Here is a 22240-nt window from a genome sequence, read left to right as displayed (position 1 = left end):
GGATAATCTTTCTACTACATATGTAACATTTGGGATAATCTTTCTACTATGTGTGTAACATTTGGGATAATCTTTCTACTATATGCGTAACATTTTGGATAATCTTTCTACTACATGTGTAACATTTGGGATCATCTTTCTACTACATGTGTAACATATGTGATAATCTTTCTACTACATGTGTAACATCTTGGATAATTTTTCTGCTACATGTGTAACATTTGGGATAATCTTTCTACTTCATGTGTAATGTTTGAGATAATCTTTCTACTATACTTGTAACATTTGGGATAATCTTTCTACTGCATGTGTAACATTTGGGATAATCTTTCTAATACATGTGTAATCTTTGGGATAATCTTTCTACTACATGTGTAATGTTTGGGATGATATTTATAAATGTGTAAAGCTTGTGATGAAATTACTACATGTGTAAAATTTATGATAATCTTTCTACATGTCTAAAGCTTTGGATAATATTACTGTATGTGTACAATTTGGTGTAATATTACTTCATGTCTGAAGCTTTGGATAATATTACTACATGTGTAAAGTTTGTAACTTGATGTGCTGTTTATTCCTGACTTGCAAAAGCATGACATTAGGCCATCATAATGCACTCAAGGTGAGACACCACATTCCTTAGAACCCTAGCATTCCCATGCAAACTCAACACGAGATTCCTCAGGTCCATATTTCAAGTTCATATATGACTTTATATATTTTACCTAAAGCATGGTAATAACTGCAATACAAGGATGTCCAGACCTTGGGTTCCTGTATAATTGTATATATTGACCCTAAAGCATGGTAATAATTGTAATACATGGATGTCCAGACCTTGGATTCCTGTATGACTCTATATATTAACCCTAAAGCATGGTAATAATTGCAATACATGGATCTCCAGACCTTGGATTCCTGTATGACTCTATATATTGACCCTAAAGCATGGTAATAATTGCAATACAAGGATGTCCAGACCTTGGATTCCTGTATGACTATATATTGACCCTAAAGCATGGTAATAATTGCAATACTAGGATGTCCAGACCTTGGATTCCTGTATGACTCTATATTGACCCTAAAGCATGGTAATAATTGCAATACAAGGATGTCCAGACCTTGGATTCCTGTATGACTATATATTGACCCTAAAGCATGGTAATAATTGCAATAGAAGGATGTCCAGACCTTGGATTCCTGTATGACTATATATTGACACTAAAGCATGGTAATAATAGTAACAGAATGATGTCTAGACCTTGGATTCCTGTATCACTATATATTGACCCTAAAACATGGTAATAATTGCAATAGAAGGATGTCCAGACCTTGGATTCCTGTATGACGCTATATATTGACCCTAAAACATGGTAGTAATTGCAATACAAGGATGTCCAGACCTTGGATTCCTGTATAACGCTATATATTGACCCTAAAACATGGTAGTAATTGCAATAGAAGGATGTCCAGACCTTGTATTCCTGTATGACGCTATATATTGACCCTAAAACATGGTAGTAATTGCAATACAAGGATGTCCAGACCTTGGATTCCTGTATAATTCTATATATTGATCCTAAAACATGGTAGTAATTGCAATAGAAGGATGTCCAGACCTTGTATTCCTGTATGACGCTATATATTGACCCTAAAACATGGTAGTAATTGCAATACAAGGATGTCCAGACCTTGGATTCCTGTATAACGCTATATATTGACCCTAAAACATGGTAGTAATTGCAATAGAAGGATGTCCAGACCTTGGATTCCTGTATAACTCTATATATTGACCCTAAAGCATGGTGATAATTACAATACTAGGATGTCCAGAACTTGGATTCCTGTATGACTATATATACTGACCCTAAAGCATGGTGATAATTACAATACAAGGATGTCCAGACCTTGGATTCCTGTATAACTCTATATATGGACCCTAAAGCATGGTAACAGTTGCAATAGAAGGATGTCCAGACCTTGCATTACTGTATGACTATATATTGACCCTAAATCATGGTAATAATTGCAATAGAAGGATGTCCAGACCTTGGATTCCTGTATAACTCTATATATTGACCCTAAATCATGGTGGTAATTGCAATACTAGGATGTCCAGACCTTGCATTACTGTATGACTATATATTGACCCTAAAGCATGGTAATAATTGCAATAGACGGATGTCCAGACCTTTGATTCCTGTATGACTATATATATTGACCCTAAAGAATGGTAATAATTGCAATACAAGGATGTCCAGACCTTGGATTCCTGTATAACTCTATATATTGACCCTAAATCATGGTGGTAATTGCAATACTAGGATGTCCAGACCTTGCATTACTGTATGACTATATATTGACCCTAAAGCATGGTAATAATTGCAATAGAAGGATGTCCAGACCTTGGATTCCTGTATCACTATATATTGACCCTAAAACATGGTAGTAATTGCAATAGAAGGATGTCCAGACCTTGGATTCCTGTATAACTCTATATATTGACCCTAAAGCATGGTAATAATTGCAATAGAAGGATGTCCAGACCTTGGATTCCTGTATAACTCTATATATTGACCCTAAATCATGGTGGTAATTGCAATACTAGGATGTCCAGACCTTGCATTACTGTATGACTATATATTGACCCTAAAGCATGGTAATAATTGCAATAGACGGATGTCCAGACCTTTGATTCCTGTATGACTATATATATTGACCCTAAAGAATGGTAATAATTGCAATACAAGGATGTCCAGACCTTGGATTCCTGTATGACTGTATATATTGACCCTAAAACATGGTAATAATTGCAATAGAAGGATGTCCAGAACTTAGATTCCTGTATAACTGTATATATTGACCCTAAAGAATGGTAGTAATTGCAATACAAGGATGTCCAGACCTTGGATTCCTGTATGACTCTATATATTGACCCTAAAGCATGGTAATAATTGCAATACAAGGATGTCCAGACCTTGGATTCCTGTATGACTATATATTGACACTAAAGCATGGTAATAATAGTAACAGAATGATGTCTAGACCTTGGATTCCTGTATCACTATATATTGACCCTAAAACATGGTAATAATTGCAATAGAAGGATGTCCAGACCTTGGATTCCTGTATGACTCTATATATTGACCCTAAAGCATGGTAATAATTGCAATACAAGGATGTCCAGACCTTGGATTCCTGTATCACTATATATTGACCCTAAAGCATGGTAATAATTGCAATAGAAGGATGTCCAGACCTTGGATTCCTGTATGACTCTATATTGACCCTAAAGCATGGTAATAATTGCAATACAAGGATGTCCAGACCTTGGATTCCTGTATGACTATATATTGACCCTAAAGCATGGTAATAATTGCAATAGAAGGATGTCCAGACCTTGGATTCCTGTATGACTCTATATTGACCCTAAAGCATGGTAATAATTGCAATACAAGGATGTCCAGACCTTGGATTCCTGTATGACTATATATTGACACTAAAGCATGGTAATAATAGTAACAGAATGATGTCTAGACCTTGGATTCCTGTATCACTATATATTGACCCTAAAGCATGGTAATAATTGCAATAGAAGGATGTCCAGACCTTGGATTCCTGTATGATTCTATATATTGACCCTAAAGCATGGTAATAATTGCAAGAGAAGGATGTCCAGACCTTGGATTCCTGTATGACTATATATATTGACCCTAAAGCATGGTAATAATTGCAATAGAAGGATGTCCAGACCTTGGATTCCTGTATGACTATATATTGACCCTAAAGAATGGTAATAATTGCAATAGAAGGATGTCCAGACCATGGATTCCTGTATAACTCTATATATTGACCCTAAAGCATGGTAATAATTGCAATACAAGGATGTCCAGACCTTGGATTCCTGTATGACTATATATTGACCCTAAAGCATGGTAATAATTGCAATACATGGCTGTCCAGAGCTTGGATTCCTGTATGACTATATATTGATCCTAAAGCATGGTAATAATTGCAAGAGAAGGATGTCCAGACCTTGGATTCCTGTATGACTATATATATTGACCCTAAAGCATGGTAATAATTGCAATAGAAGGATGTCCAGACCTTGGATTCCTATATGACTATATATATGGACCCTAAAGCATGGTAATAATTGCAATACATGGCTGTCCAGAGCTTGGATTCCTGTATGACTATATATTGACCCTAAAGAATGGTAATAATTGCAATAGAAGGATGTCCAGACCATGGATTCCTGTATAACTCTATATATTGACCCTAAAGCATGGTAATAATTGCAATACATGGCTGTCCAGAGCTTGGATTCCTGTATGACTATATATTGACCCTAAAGCATGGTAATAATTGCAATAGAAGGATGTCCAGACCTTGGATTCCTGTATGACTATATATTGACCCTAAAGCATGGTAATAATTGCAATAGAAGGATGTCCAGACCTTGGATTCCTGTATGACTATATATTGACCCTAAAGCATGGTAATAATTGCAATAGAAGGATGTCCAGACCTTGGATTCCTGTATCACTATATATTGACCCTAAAGCATGGTAATAATTGCAATAGAAGGATGTCCAGACCATGGATTCCTGTATGACTATATATATTGACCCTAAAGCATGGTAATAATTGCAATACATGGATGTCCAGACCTTGGATTCCTGTATCACTATATATTGACCCTAAAGCATGGTAATAATTGCAATAGAAGGATGTCCAGACCATGGATTCCTGTATGACTATATATATTGACCCTAAAGCATGGTAATAATTGCAATACATGGATGTCCAGACCTTGGATTCCTGTATGACTCTATATATTGACCCTAAAGCATGGTAATAACTGCAATAGAAGGATGTCCAGACCTTGGATTCCTGTATGACTATATATTGACACTAAAGCATGGTAATAATAGTAACAGAATGATGTCCAGACCTTGGATTCCTGTATCACTATATATTGACCCTAAAGCATGGTAATAATTGCAATAGAAGGATGTCCAGACCTTGGATTCCTGTATGACTATATATTGAACCTAAAGCATGGTAATAATTGCAATAGAAGGATGTCCAGACCTTGGATTCCTGTATGACTATATATTGACCCTAAAGCATAGTAATAATTGCAATAGAAGGATGTCCAGACCTTGGATTCCTGTATCACTATATATTGACCCTAAAGCATGGTAATAATTGCAATAGAAGGATGTCCAGACCATGGATTCCTGTATGACTATATATATTGACCCTAAAGCATGGTAATAATTGCAATACATGGATCTCCAGACCTTGGATTCCTGTATCACTATATATTGACCCTAAAGCATGGTAATAATTGCAATACTAGGATGTCCAGACCTTGGATTGCTGTATGACTATATATTGACCCTAAAGCATGGTAATAATTGCAATACTAGGATGTCCAGCAGATTGAATAGTATTTCTTTAATGTAATGAGGCCTTGTTTAGTACATGTAAAAACTATACTTTTGTTTTCACACAAATGGAGAATAAATGATGGAGAATTTTGCTCCTTCAGATGCCTCATTCATTTCCCTCGCTGTAAATGACCAGTTCCTTCATCTGTCCATGATGTTTTCTGCTCAACTCTACAAAATTATCTCTGGAAGCAAGCCAAAACCACCTTGTTTTCTCAGTTACAAAATATCTGGAAATAATATTCTGATATGACCAAGCTGAAATAGTAATACAGTGTGACCCTGCTATAGCATGCTCCGATATAAATCGAATTAGGATATAACATGGTCACAGTGTGGCTCCCATAATTTTATATACATGTATTGTTCTCACACATGAAAAAATTTTTTTTCTGAAAAGTACAAAAAAAGATGTAAAAGTTTATTATCATTTTGGGGAAGAGATCGTACATGAATACTACAAGACGATCGTGGAGTGGCTCCTGAAATTTTATATGTATTTTTTTCATACAAAGAGTTTTTCCTTTTTAAAAGTACGAAAAATAAAGTGTAAAATGTTTATTCTAGGATCACATAGGGCTTCGCCAATGTCTCAAACTGTGATTTTATTTTCCTTATTGGCTGCAAAATATACCATCTTGCGAATATTTTTATTGGCGACATTGTTGGCTGTTTAAACTTCTGTATACAACCATTGGTTTGGAGTGGAGAAATTCAGAGGCCCCATGAAAGGAAGCCGCAAACCTGATATAAAATGCACTGAAATTTATTTATTGTTACATAAAAATTTCTATGTCCATATTGACAAACCATCTTAACAGTGCATTGTTATATCATAATCCGCTTATCTAGACATCTAGCATGAGTACTGTATGTTGTGAGATATCCTTTTTTTTTTGTTGACATTTCTGGTAGTGAAGATCAACTGGACGAGGTATTGTCTCGTAATCTATCTTTCATCAGATTTTTGGCTGCTCGCTAGTAAATAACATATTTACATAGACTGACATTTGTGTGTGGATGGTATGTAAAATTCCTCTTCTTCAGAACACCCACAAGTTGTGTAAAATAAAAAAATAAACTAGAGACAAACAGTCATACATATAATTATATTGTTATAAAGGATATACAATATTTCAATTTAAATTATACAATTTTGTATAGTGCATTAGCATTAAGTCCATTAGGATACAGAGTATCTAACTTATTAATCCAGTAAGTTTCTTTTATGAGTCTATTCATGTCACCATGCACAATATCTATTGGCATGAAAGAAAAATCAAGTAGAGATTGATTATTGGTGTTAAAGTGTGTTGAAACATTAGAGGAAAACTGAGGATCTCTATAATTTTTTATATGAAAGCGATGATTATTCATTCTTTTAGAAAATTATGTAGTGTTTGTCCAACATATTGCATGCTACATTTTTTACAGGTTATTAAATAAATCACATCAGTTGATATGCAGTTAGTGTTATCGCGTAGAGAAAATACCTCTTTTGTATTAGCACTACTGAAAGAAGTACTTTCTCTTATGTTTGCACATTGAGAGCACCGGTGTCTGTTACATTTAGATGATGAAAAGTGTATTTTTATTATTTTCTGTCTGTTTAGTTCTGATTAAAAAATCTTGCAAATTCTTGGGTCTTCTATAAGTGAGAACTGGTTTAATTTTGAAAAGTGATTTGACGCTAGTTTTATTGGATAAATTTAGGAGACTATTATACGACCTATATTAGGTAATGAAGGATTATATTGTATTGTGAAAGGAATTACATCTGTCTCTATTTTACATTCTGCTGTGTTTAAAGCCTCATGTTGAGTAAGATTATGGGCTTTGTTCATGCTATTCATAAGACATGTATATATAAACACTGAATATTTTAAATCACAGTTCGGTCTATAACATGGTCGGGTTCTTTGGCTCCCAACTACCATGTTATAACGGGGTCACACTGTATCACAAACAGAATGTCTTTTAATTCGTCCCAAAAATTCAGACTGTATTCCAGACAAGGTTATCACAGGTCTGAAAAAATTGGTCATTTGTTGAAGCCTGATGCTGCCAAGTTTTGATTAAGTAAATCGCTCCAAATGAATTCCATTTTCTGAAACATCTTGCAAGCTAACTCAAAACAACCCAACTGCTTTATGAAATCAGACTTTGCAGTTTTATCATTTTACTTTCATAGAAAGGATTAATATGTTACAAGTAAATACTTCAGTATATCACTTCAGTTTCTGTCTGCCTACATATGTTTAGGAGGCAGGAAAATAATTACCTCGGAGTGTACTGTAAGCATAGATGCCAGCCACCATGCTTTTGGTGTAATCATGATGCATTTTTTCACCTAACTGAATCTTACAGTTGCTAGTACCAGTATGTGGATTACACTTTTTTGGTATATTAAAAATTATAAATAAAACAAGAAAAAGTTGTCTGGCATTTTTATTATCATCTCTTTAACTCCAAGCATCATATGAATTTGAGAATATTCTGAAACAGGAAATTGCTGTGAAAGAATAGCATACGAGTAGACTTGTCTATCATATATCTGCATGTATTTCCTCATTTCTATTTATAGCAGCTGTATATATATATATATATATATATATATATATATATATATATATATATATATATATATATATTATATATATATGATACATTTTCTACAAAACAGAAGGGTTTCTTCAATTTGAAAACTTGTCTCACAAGTTCATTATATTTTGATAATGTATTTAGGTAGCAGACCAGTCTCTTCTTAAAAAATTGGCATCAGGTGTTAAGCAAAAGAGGCTTTATCAATGCGACTTGTGGATGTTATATGACTGAAAAATGTTAGAAGAGAGGGATCTTTTTAAACTTTAAAACATGTCAGACCAGAAAAAGGACGAATCAATTAAATCAATAGCGCTTTACAAATCTAAATTTGGAACTTGTCTGGTGGAACTTTTCTAGTGAAACTTATTGACCTTCTGTTAATTAAAACCAGCACCCAGTAAAATATATAGTAATTACAATAAATTAGCATCAGAGATAAAATATTTTTCATGGTCATCTTCATTAACAAAATGTTTCAGCAAAAAAAAAAGAGTTAGATGATGTGATCTAAATTTGAGATTAGTCCATATTTAGTACCTGAATCCCAGCAATGAAGTTTTGTTACCAACTACCTACCACACGTTCAGATAGTTCTAACCCTCTCTCAGTAACAAACAAAATATGCATTTTCAGGCAGGTAAACAGCTGGGAGAGGGTTTAAAATCATGTCTTTTCTTAAAAGCTATGAATTGTTTGTGTTTCAATTTCATTGCTTCTGGGTAATACTCATAATAACAAAGGTTTGCATCTTTTGTGATATGTTGGTACTGTTTGATTCCAGGCAGTCAAAGAGCTTAGGATTTCTAAGCAATCACATTTGTGAAACACTGTATGATTCTTAGATGAGTAATCTACCTTGTATAAGGGCAATCCCTTTTGCAAGAAAAAAATGGTAGCTTCCATCATTATCATCAGTGGGAGGTAGGAATGGAAAACATGTTACTTTCATGCAGGCCATGCCAGGTGGTATATTGTTAGAATTTTATTTGAATACAGGCCTCACTTGAGAAATGGGCAAAGGGGAGTTGACACACACACCCACACACATTTTCCCAGTAGAAGTATTTTGGACTATGCTCACTGTTAGGATGTGCTTGCAGGTGTGTAGTAAAATTATAGAAGTTTGATTTATCTCTCCTCACAGAAGGAAAATAAGCATGGATAGAGAATGTGGTTTGGACAACAGTAATGATATGTTGGTGGATAAAATTATGTCAGACTTTATGTATGTACTTTGTTTAGTGTTAATTCTTTCCTCATATTCCTAGAAAAGCAATACATATCTAATGGCATTTAATTCTTTCCTCATATTCATAGAAAAGCAATACATAATCTAATGGCATTTAATTCTTTCCTCATATTCCTAGAAAAGCAATACATATCTAATGGCATTTAATTCTTTCCTCATATTCCTAGAAAAGCAATACATATCTAATGGCATTTAATTCTTTCCTCATATTCCTAGAAAATCAATACATATCTAATGGCATTTAATTCTTTCCTCATATTCCTAGAAAATCAATACATATCTAATGGCATTTAATTCTTTCCTCATATTCCTAGAAAAGCAATACATATCTAATGGCATTTCTGCACAAGAAGAGACAGACACCAGTGATGAAAAAGAGAAACTGGTCAATATCAAGACAGTACAGATGGGTGATGGTTCAGTGACCACTGACCAGACACAGGTGTCAACTATCATGGACCTGACACTGATGATTGAGAAGGTAATAAGAATTTAGTCTTGTCAGTTGACCTTTGTTTATCTTTTTTTTTCAATACACCCACCTGGATTGGACCCTTTTTGGGAAAGTTAGAACTTTTTATCTGACAGTCATGTTTTATATGACATTTTCAGTGGCAACTGTTTGGATTGGAGCTTCAGTGTAAGATTACAATTGATAGTACTGAAGGATACGTGGAAATGCCAGCATAAATCCTATTTTTCAGTGAGTGTTGAGAAGTTCAAACACTACATTTTATCTGAGAGACAGCAAAAAACTATAAAATGATTTTCTCAGAGAAAAATGGACTTTTTTCTTGATGTCTGCAGATTTGCATTTAAGTTTGTGTTAAATAAATCCAAATAAATTCATAGTTCAGTCAAGTTGAATGGACTATTTAAATATTGTTTGTCAGTGAAAATCCTTTGATGACTTAAACGAGCATGTGCAAATGATATCAAATTACCTTTATTATGTATTTCCTAATGAGATATTGAAATATTATCAATAGGAGAAAATTGAAAGTGACACAGTGGTACTAATATTTTTATTGTCATTATGGTGATATCTCTTTTGGATCTGTTTTCTTTATGAAAGTTATCTGCCTGTTTTATGCTGTTCAATTTAATTTTTCCATATCTAGGCCTATTTAATTTTTCCATACCTAGGCCTATTTAATTTTTCCATACCTAGGCCTATTTAATTTTTCTTCCAATCTGTCTCTGGCTTTCTCCCTCCCACTCTCTCCATCAAAATGAATACTGTGAACCTATGTATGCAATGAGGAGGTGCCATACAAAAATGACTAAAAACAAACTCCCGACTTAAATAAGTAGGTTTAAAGTATTAACTTAATATATTTAAAATTATTTTTCCACATGAATCATGCGAATTTTCAATGACTATTTGTTATTCACTGTCACTCATACAGTACCTGTTTATACAGTGTGACTAACAGTACAAGTTTTGGAGGAAAAACTCATGATTAAATATAATACCGAAATTGTCTAATTTGTGATTTTAGCTGTCATCATGCTATTAATTATGTTTGTACATGATGGAGTAATTGGGGATAGATGATTGTTGATTGCAAACTGGAATTAAGTAATAATTAAAATTTGGGTGCAGTGTTTCTTACTTGCCAAGGCCATACAATTTGTGTTTTAAAGTAGAAATAAACAACATTAAAAAAAACCACATTTCCTTGAACAGGTAAACTCACAATCGTATAAGACTTATGCTTAAAGCTGCTGCACTCCTGAGTCTCACAGGTAAAACCACTTTTTGATGAATCTTCAGTATCCCCACCCAGAAAATATTCACTACTTCAGTCATTCACAAGAAATTAAATAATGAAAAAGAAATCTCCTAATTTGACAAAATACACAATTTGAAGCATGATATATATATATATATATATATATATATATATATATATATATATATATATATATATATATATATGATTGATATTTATACCTAGTCACTGTCCTAAATTAATGTAAAGTTTTGAAATGTCTTTTTATCAATGTAGCAATGCAGTTAATAATTGCATTAGCATGTAACGGTTTAAAATCCATGCATATTGATGACTTCTTCAGAAGTATATAAACAAGGAAACTTGATGCATCTTTTGAGTATATTTAAAGAAACATCATATCCAAGTTTTTCAAATCAAAGAAGATGGTGGTATTATTTTTTGTGAGGTATTTTTCTACCTTACTTTTAATTTTAAAAGATTTTTGTTACTCCAAAGCAGCTGTATAGCAAATTAAAATTGAACATATTTCAAGAATCTGCCTAGATACAGGACATTTTGTATGTCTGTTAAATTGTGTAAAATGATTTGACAGTGTTACATTATATTGAGGATGTTATCATTTTTTTTTTTTACTCCAATAATTTTAAAAACATCACCAGATAAATTGATTAGAATCTGAAATAAAGAATATCTACAGTTTTAGTACATATAAGGAAATATTTTGCAGAATGAAGTGAAAACATTGTATTGTCACAAGTGGCAAAGGCAAAATACAAGATGACACTACTTCAGAAGTTAAATATTTTCATACATGCCAACCGTTATGATTTTGGGGTAATCATTACGCTTTTTGTTCACTGTAGTGTCATATGCACACCTCTATATTGATTATGTTTTTCCAGTACATTAAAAAGTTAAATGAAAATAAAGCAACAAGAAGTCGTTTGTCATTTATCAACCCTTTAATTACACTCGTCGTAAGAATTTGAAATCTGCAGCATAGGAATAGCATAGGTGCTAATTTGTTCATCATAGAACTCTCTATTTATAGCAATATAACTACATGTACTTACTAATTTTCTATTTATAGCAATAGAACTACATGTACTTCCTAATTTTCTATTTATAGCAATAGAACTACATGTACTTCCTAATTTTCTATTTACAGCAATAGAACTACATGTACTTCCTAATTTTCTATTTATAGCAACTTTATTTGACCTGTTTCCAAGAAAACAAATGGGATTTTTTAATTTGAAACTTTGCTTTGCAGATTCATTAAATTGATTAACAAGTTAGTTAGCAGGTCAGTCTGTTGTGGTAAAGAAAGTTGTGCCAGATGTTAAGCAAAACTGGCTTCTACAGTTTGACTTGGGTGAAATTCTTTAGAGCAGATGAGTCTCTTCAAACTTCAAAACATGTCAAAAAGGAGAAATGAACACCACTTTACAAATTGGTAAAGAAGAATATGAGAGTGATGCAGTACAGCAATTGGTCATTGCAAAATTTGTGGACTTCATGATTATTCAGCAAAAGTTAGAAATGTAGCTCATTAAAGTGAGTGTTGACTGTAAATAGTTTTTCAGTATGTTTCATGTTTGTATTCTGGTTCTAATGTACATGGATTTTGCCTACTTTTGACCGGCAGGTCCATTTTATGAGTAAAATTAAATACATTTTTCATACAGTGTAATGTAATTATGGCATGTAATATATTAGCTATGATGTTGTAGCCTACAATATTAGTACTAGTAATATATAGATTAAACTTTTTTCATCAAATTACACTGTTTTGCCACTTAGCAAAAATTATGATTATACCTCTCTTGGGGTTGGCATTTATTTGTTTCCTGTACCACACAATATTTACAGAATTTAAAAAAAAATTGTAACAAAAAATGTCTGGCACATTATGCTATAAATAGAAAGTTACATCACACTTCCTTCCATTGCATTGTTCCAATGAAAGTTGCTTTGTATCAGGCAAAGTAATAACTGGTTGATGAAAAGTAATAAATTGTCTTTTTACTAATTTACCAGTGTCTTTTTATAAGATTAGGACATAATTCAAGATATTATTATGTCATGCAAGAAAACTTCCTGATGCCTGAACTACAGTGTCATAATCTGATTTATCATTTTCTCAACAGGGAAAATTAGTTGGTGTGTGTGGATCTGTTGGTTGTGGAAAGACTTCACTAATATCAGCTTTGTTGGGACGGGTAAGTCTCTGCTATGTCCTAGGTTTATTTTCGAAGAGGATGAATAATATATTTTTTTTAATGTGATATCAACCCATAATCACTGTCATATCATAAATACATGTACTTAGACAATGAACCATCAAATCCTACAACCTATTTAGCAATGACAAGCAACCGTGTCAGTTTTTGTAAAATCCACATTTGTGGGAAAGTGAGACACAGCAGTCATTTTTATAGTGCTTGCAGCATAAGCATCTTCAATAGCTTTGAAAGGTTATGGTTCAAGTTTTTGATTTGATATATTCCCCAAAACCTAGAATGAATCATTATTAGACTGAGATGCTTCATTCTGTGACACACTCACTTGCCTTATGACCTTGGGGTCAAGGTCACAGTTATAGAAAATTTACATTATGTTTTTGTTCATAGCTTATTCATTTAGTACTTATATTTTCAAAACCCCTTGATGGATTTTGTTCATACTTGAAATTTTATAATTATTAATCTAAACAATTCAATCAGTAACACATTTGCTTGCACTTTTAATGTTGGAATCAAGATCACAGTGATAGAAAATGATGGATTTTATTCATACTTAGGATGAATCTTTATGAAATCAATACAGTTCATTATGTGACGTGCTCACTTGACTTTTGACCCTGAGGTCAAGGTCAAATGTTTTACAGTTGTGCTTTAGTTCTGAGCTCAACATGCTGGTCCTTGTTTTCTGCCTCCATCCCATCCTCACCATGAATTCGAGGTTACCATTGCCCATATACACTTTCTTATGTCTGGTTTATTTTTGCATTAGTCAGAGTTGTGCAGAGTTTTGTATGATCTAAATGTATCTGGCTTGAATTAATATTTTTTTATATCCACTAGTAAAAGTTCAGGGGCATTATAGTTGTATAGCTGTTGTCTATTTGAGCACTCGGAGAGGCATGCATTTTGGTTTCCAGATGTTATTTTGTATGTAACTGATGTCAGTGTGAATTGGTATATACATTCCCCTTAGTCCAGGAAATAAACCTTCTAATTTAGATGCCAGTAGCTCATTTGTGAAGGTAAAACTAGATTTTGCCTATGCATTTCATTTCTGGGTGATAAGTTCATAAAGGAAGAACCCATTCTGATTTAGGAACAGTAGCTCCAAGGTCAGGTTGATAAAATGCACTTTGGCCATTGCATTTCATTTCTGGACAGTAACTTCAACACTACTCAGCACATTTGTTTCCCAAGACTCCTCTTGATTAGGGATGTGGGTGTGTGGTATACATTCAGGGTCAAGGGCACTGTTACAAAAAATAGGGGGCCCTGAGTGGTCAAGTGGTCTAAAGCACTCACCGTTATGGATCACTACCATCTCACCTCTGCCTGCATGGGTTTGTGTCTCTGGTTCGGCCAATGTGGGTATGTGAGAAAGCTTGCCAGTAGCTCTTGTGGGTCGGTGGTTCTTTCCGGGGTTTTCCCCAGTTCTTCCTCCACCATTAATACTGGCCACCATGTATAGCCTATCTTGTGCTGAAAAATGGCGTTAAACCCTACAACAACAACAACAACAACAAAAAATAGATCAGGCCTTTGCTTTTCTTTCTGAACCAAAGACTATGTTTTCATCCACATTTAACAATGCATGGTACATTTATTATGATTCTTTTACCTATGAAATAGCTAGATTGATTTTGGAGTTGCTACAGTTATGGTAAGATTCCAGATTGGTGTTGATTGACCTTCTACATCTGTCCATGTCTTTTTATGTTTTATATGTATTCAAATTATACTACAGAAAATAACAAGCAAACAATTTATCATTTGTTGACAAGGTATTATGTGCTGTTTGTAATACTCTTGTTCAGTACATACCAATGGGCACCAGTTGTTCATGTTCATTGCAGAAAGGAACTCCTAATGAAAATAGTTGTATAATTGTCTTTTATGTAATGATAATCATTGTAAAATGGACAGAAGACACTCTTGCTCTAGATATATATATATATATATATATATATATATATATATATATATATATATATATATATATATATAATGGCATATAAAATAACTTATTTTTGGTGACTCATAATTCTTGCTTCCACTTACTTACTATCGTTGTGTAGGGAAATTGTTTAAAGGACTTCGTAAAATATTTCTTTACATTAGTAGTACTGAATTTGAAGGCTGTCAATTAGTTTTCTTAAAAAAAATATCATGATTCACAATTAAAGTTGAAAATATAAAGAATTTATACCATATATACACATTTAAGTGTTGGGTGCAACCGCAAACTACATAGACCCTAATCTACCATCACTTGATTCATCAGCAGATCAGGATCTATATAGTTTATTTTTACTGAGATGCTGCATAGACCCAGATCTCTGGAAAATTTTGTGACAGTGTATTGCAGTATTCAGTTGGATCCAGCTAAATTGTGAGTATGTGTCACATACGGATTGAGATTTTCCTGTCCTTTTTCTGGGGGCCCTGAGTGGCTGAGCGGGTTTAAGTGGTCTCCGTTACGGACCACTGCCATCTCACCTCTGTCTGCATGGCTTCAAGTCTCGGATTTGGCCAATGTGGGTGTGTGAGAAGGCTTGCCAGTAGCTTCTTGTGGGTCAGTGGTTCTTTCCAGGGTTTTCCCAGGTTCTTCCTCCACCATTAATACTGGCCGCCATGGCGTTAAACCCTACGACAACAACTGTCCTTTTTCTGCCCTTTCACTTTTTTTTGGCACAATATAGCATCTGACTGAAAATGAATTATAATCAAACCTGCTTCTAAATTTCCCTAATGTTTAACTTTAAAGTCATTCAGATTGACTATATATTGCTTACAGATGATACACAAGTCAGGGAAAGTTGCCATGAAGGGGAATGTGGCCTATGTCCCACAACAGGCCTGGATCCTGAATGACACAATCAGGGAAAACATTTTGTTTGGAGAAGAATATGAGGAAGAAAGGTATAGCTTCTAAATTGTAAACATGCAAAATTTATTATTCTGTGTATTAGTGAGTGATATTCTGACAATGTTGATCTGTCTATCTGTCTGTCTTTCATTCTTTCTCCTCCTAAACTTCTGATTGGAAATTTATCAAATTTTAATAAATAATATGTCCACATGATGGCTGTTTTTGAGAGTGGTATGAATTTGGGTCTTTTTCTTACAATCCCAGGATGGGTCAGATGTTAAATGTTCAAAAAGTGCAGTTAAACTGACATATTTGAATATTTTATGTTACTAAACTTGTACATGCATTTGTAGGAAGAGGACATGTACATGATATGAGATTGTGCAAATCCCCTAAATCTACTGAACACCCTCCTTGCATAAAATTGAGTGCATTTGCAAACATTACACATGGTTGACTTGTCATGAGCATAATAAAGCCTGTAATGTTAATTAATATTAACAATCCGATCATGCAAATGCTTGACTCCTGTGTTAATTGGCATAATCTAGTGATTATCAAGTGACTTGATAATCTAGTGCTTATCAAGTGATTTGACTCCTGTATTAATTGCCATAATCTAGTGCTTATCAAGTGACTTGACTCCTGTATTAATTGCCATAATCTAGTGCTTATCAAGTGACTTGACTTCTTTATTAATTGTTTTATTCTAGTGCTTATCTCATGACTTGACTTCTTTATTAATTGTTTTATTCTAGTGCTTATCAAGTGATTTGACTTCTGTATTAGTTGCCATAATCTAGTGCTTATCAAGTGACTTGATTCCTGTATTAATTGCCATAATCTAGTGCTTATCAAGTGACTTGATTTCTGTATTAATTGCCTTACTCTAGTGATTATCAAGTGACTTGACCTTCTGTACCAGAGCAATGATATAAAAGCAATTGATTATCTGTTAGGTAAAACAGTTTGCCAACTGTACTTGTTGAGGTTGTACAATGGCGGCATGTGCTGTTTGGTATTCACTCATAATGTCTCATCTGTTCTAATGCATACGACATAGAACCATTGTCATAATACATGATTGCTGCCACAGTGCTGATAATGAAGATAAGCATCATTGTTTTATTTTTATTCATTAAAACTTATGCCTTTAAACGAAAAACTTAATTAACAAGGTTTGTAAACTGAATTTTATAATTTAATGCTAGGTGACCATGTGTTGATATTTGTACACCTGCAAAGTAATAGGAGTGTAAATTAATCAGTTAATATGGGAATAATTAGTCTAGAAAGCATACATTTAAATTAGGTGTTTAGAGTGTGACTGATAATTTCTGCTCTCATTTGTAGACTTCTAGCTTGAAAAGATTTGTATCTTGTTGAATCTAAACATACTGTCTATTGGTAATTCATAGAGCTATGGGTTCAAACACATATTCAGGTACACATAATTGTAATCTGTCCTTTTCTACAAGTATTTATGGTTGGTATTCTTTTAATTTTCTCTGTATTAGGATTATAATCTTTACATTTTTTTATCATGTTATACCTAAAATTCTTTTGCACTTAAAATGTATAAAATTAAGATTATGCAGATGGTCTTTGTTAACTCTATTCTGACAGGTATAATGCTGTTGTAGAAGCTTGTGCATTGAAGGAAGATTTTGAGACCTTCGTTTGTGGTGACATGATAGAGGTATGATTTTGTGTTTTATATGATGAAAAGAAATGTAAAAAAGCATTTGTGTATTTTTTGGTGATACCAAAACTTGCTTTATTTTGTTGGGGATGAATAGGAAGAAAGTTCAAATTATCCATCATTGTACGGTGAATTTTTTTGTTTTTTATGGGTGTAAGTTTTTATGGCATTGCAAAAAGTGATATTGTCATTGATTCTTTAACTCATGAAGTGAGGAAGAGTTCTAAGGATCCCATGAAATTGACACTCCATGAATAGTTATGAAATTCGAGTGCGTTTAGAATAATTTGAATAGTAAGAGGTTATGGATTATATCTTGAGTAAAACAACCCACAGCTATGCATTACTCCAAATTTAGGTGTTATCATTTTAGTTCAGAATAATGACTTGATATATTTTTTGCTGGAAATCTCTGAAAAGTTATGCTGCAGAAACTTTAAATTATTAAAAGTACATATTTGTCCATCTGGGAAATGTGACATTTTTTTAAAATTTACTTTTAATTATCTGGCATGTGCTAGGACACTTCTGCTCCTACATAATGCAGGTATGGTTATGGGTCTAGCTAAGTAGGTTAATTTTAGGTTAATTTTTATTTTATCAATAGTACTTAATTTATTTTACTTATTTATACTTCTTGACTAATTAGAACCAATTATAAAGTATTTTCACATCAATTCCCTCATTATGTGCACTATTAATATACAGACTTGTTAAAGTATAGCTTAAAATGAGGTGTCTCATCTTTGTGTTATAGGCATTATTATGATGCAGCCTTGTTAAAGTATACCTCATTTTAAGGGTTCCTTATTGTTGTGTTTGTGTGCACTATTATGATAGAGCTTTGTGACAGTGAGCCTCATTGTAAGGGTGACTCATCTTTGCTTTATATGCACTATTATGATATGGCCTTGTTACAGCATACCTGATTATTAGGGTTTCTCATTTTTGGGTTTATGTGCACTGTTATGATGCAGACTTGCTAAAATGTACCTCTTTGTAAGGGTCCCTCATCTTTACATTATATATTTATTACAAAAGTCTTGCTACAACATTTCCCAGTATAAGGATCCCTCATTTTTGTGTTATATGTATTATTATGATACAACTTTGTTACAGATAAACACATTAAAAGGGTCCCTCATTTTTGTGTTATATATATTATTATGATACAGCCTTGTTACAGATAAACACATTAAAAGGGTACATTATTTTTGTGTTATATGTTTTATTGGGATTCAGCCTTATTATAGCATGCCTCATTATAAGGGTGCCTCATCTTTGTCACTCTGCACTGTTATAATACAGCCTTGTTTTTATAATATACCTCATTGCAAGGCTGTCATTTATAACACTGGTGACTCCCATGAACAGCCTTAAAAAGAGGGAGTGCATAATTACATTTATGTGACATTGGTAGCGGCAACAGTTTTTTACGTCAAAGGTTTTGAAAGTTATTTCACACACCATAGTTTTTTTGTCTACCGATATAATTGGCATCCTTCGTATACATTGGTCTTGGATAGGAAATTTCCACCCAAGGGTCAAATCTTTGCATCCGACACAAGGCTTTGATGAGTGTCTGAAGCAAACTTGTGATCCAGGGGATGAATGCATAATGAAGGATTAGTTGTCTCACAGACCTGAATGAAAAATGAGGGTCAAAGTTAAATTGGCATACAGCGATTACTGATGTAACTTTAACACAACAAAACAGTCACTAAAAATTTCCTCACTTTCAGACAGTGTTAAAAGTTAAGTTTACAATAAACTCCAACATGTACCAGTATCTATGGATTGCTGACTGTTGGTAACACTGGCAATGGAGTAAACATCACATGATTTACAGTTGCACTAGTCTGACTGCTTGTTGGACATTCAGGTCTAATATCTATCATCCACGCAACTGTCATTATATATCATGAACAAATTTAAATTGTTTTAACTTAAATGTTGGTGAATGTTGGTCATTTTGCATTCAATGCTAATTATGCATTTAAAATTTGTTATTAATTCATACAGGTAAGTGCCAATACAATATTCAGATATTGTATGATGTGCCATACAGACGAGTGTGGCATGGTTATCTCTGTTCTTTTGATAGGTCAGTTATGTCAAGAGTGCAGACATTTATCAGCTGCTATGATTGGTTCTTGCAGATTGGTGAGCGAGGGATCAATCTGAGTGGTGGACAGAAACAACGAGTTAGTCTGGCTAGAGCTGTATACAGTAACAGAGACATCTATCTTCTGGATGACCCACTGTCTGCTGTGGACATCCATATTGGACGACACATTTTCTCACAGTGTGTTTGGAAATTATTGAAAGGGAAAACAGTTATCTTTGTAACACATCAGCTTCAGGTATGCTATCTTTGTGACCATCAGTTTCAGGTAGGCTATTTTTGTAACCATCAGTTTCAGGTAGGCTATCTTTGTGACCATCAGTTTCAGGTAGGCTATTTTTGTAACCATCAGTTTCAGGTAGGCTATTTTTGTGACCATCAGTTTCGAAAGGCTATTTTTGTAACCATCAGTTTCAGGTATGCTATCTTTGTGACCATCAGTTTCAGGTAGGCTATTTTTGTAACCATCAGTTTCAGGTAGGCTATTTTTGTAACCATCAGTTTCAGGTATGCTATCTTTGTAACCATCAGTTTCAGGTATGTTATCTTTCTATCCATCTGTTTCAGGTATGCTTATGACAGGATTAAATTTATTGTAAAAGATACGACATCTACCATATTTACATGTGTACTTGTCAGATCCAACTGTAAAACTGCATAGACCCAGGTCTGTTCTTGCATAATGTGCCAGGAGATCTGGTTGTGTTAAGTTTGTTAGGATTAATCAGTAAAATAGACAATGTAGACCTGGATCTGCCAGTTTGTTGAGTGATAGTAGATCATGGTCTATGTTGTTTGGAGTAGCACCCAACTTGTATGTGACTAAATTGGCTGAAACATGGAATCATGTTATGTGTGTGTGTTGACTGAAACATGCAATCATGTTATGTGTGTGTATTGTGTGTGTATTGACTCCTGTTATATGTGTGCATTGTATGTGAATTGCCCAAAACATGCAACCCTGTTATGTGTGTGTATTGACCAAAACATGCGACCCAGTTCATGCAAGTGTATCATGTGTGTATTGACTGAAACATGCAATCTCTTCATGTCCTCAGTTGCTCAGAGAGAAATCTTTTTAATAGAGAAATAATATATGTTTTCTTGTTCTGTTATGGTGCATTCACTCAGAGCAATAAAAGTAATGATGAATGCAAAGTGTATTTTCAGCTTGTGTGCTTCACAGTAACCAGCATGTATTCTCGTTTTGTGAATCAAGGTACAATTAAGAATCAGTGTAATTTTATGTGTTTACCTGCCACACACTCAGTAGTTGGTTTATTTCTCAGAAATGACAGGTATTAAGCTAAACGATTCACAAAAGTAGTTATGTCTCAACAGATCTACAAAGCTGGCTGGCTTATAAGTCACTCACATACATCAAGCAATTTACATCAGCAGACCAGGAGTGTGTGCTGGCTTGGAAAATGAATACGTAAAACTCAGTTACTGGATTGGCACCTACACTGAAACTTTAAAATGTATCTGTAGATTTCACGGATATTATTCATTATTATGTAAAGATGTGAATAGTGATCATACACATATTGTTCTTGTTTTAATGTTTGCTGAATGTGGAAATGTAATTGTAAATCTTAATATTACTTTTTTAATTTTACACAATTTATTACATGTGTCATATCAGCTATATCAAATTGTCTCTTATTAGTTGTCAGGTTGTGCTTATATGTTTCAAAGATATTGGCATGAACATATTTGTTGAAAACCATTTTATTTGCTACATTTGCTGCAAGGTTTTGATTGTGAAAATTGTGTGGTATACAATAGTTATTAGCTGCTTGGCATTTCAGTATTTGAAACAGTGTGACAATATTGTTGTGATGAAGGAAGGCAGAATTTCAGAGGTTGGCACTCATGATGTGTTGATGGAGAAAGATGGAGAGTATGCCAGTCTGATTAAAACCTTCTACACACAACAGGAAGATGAAGAGGACAAAAGTTCCAGTCCTGATCATAGTGGTAAGTTTTTGTTTTCTTGACAATGTTTTCTGCCTCATACCCATCTGTCAAAAAGCTTAAGGTCTTGTCTACATGAAAGTGTTTTGTGCCTCATACCCATCTGTCAAAAAGCTTAAGGTCTTGTCTACTTGAAAGTGTTTTGTGCCTCATACCCATCTGTCAAAAAGCTTAAGGTCTTGTCTACTTCAAAGTGTTTTGTGCCTCATACCCATCTGTCAAAAAGCTTAAGATCTTGTCTACTTGAAAGTGTTTTGTGCCTCATAC

The 22240-nt window shown here is 33.8% G+C and overlaps 1 protein-coding gene across 1 annotated transcript in view; it reads left to right on the top strand.

Moving 5' to 3' along the window:
- LOC149799796 (ATP-binding cassette sub-family C member 5-like) overlaps positions 1 to 22240 on the top strand; it is a 141804-nt gene that overhangs the window by 64618 nt on the left and 54946 nt on the right. Inside the window, exons 14-19 of the mRNA XM_089959187.1 lie at positions 9630 to 9796; positions 13205 to 13276; positions 16095 to 16219; positions 17796 to 17868; positions 20031 to 20234; positions 21808 to 21976. Of these exons, the coding sequence (XP_089815313.1) occupies positions 9630 to 9796; positions 13205 to 13276; positions 16095 to 16219; positions 17796 to 17868; positions 20031 to 20234; positions 21808 to 21976 (810 nt within the window). The remainder of the gene's footprint in view (positions 1 to 9629; positions 9797 to 13204; positions 13277 to 16094; positions 16220 to 17795; positions 17869 to 20030; positions 20235 to 21807; positions 21977 to 22240) is intronic.

The sequence above is a fragment of the Sinohyriopsis cumingii genome, chromosome 5 (genome assembly GCF_028554795.1).
Source record: "Sinohyriopsis cumingii isolate HCF-2022 chromosome 5, ASM2855479v2, whole genome shotgun sequence".
Classification (NCBI taxonomy): domain Eukaryota; kingdom Metazoa; phylum Mollusca; class Bivalvia; order Unionida; family Unionidae; genus Sinohyriopsis; species Sinohyriopsis cumingii.
Note: the sequence above shows the minus strand (reverse complement) of the source record. Positions and strands in the feature narration are given on the sequence as shown.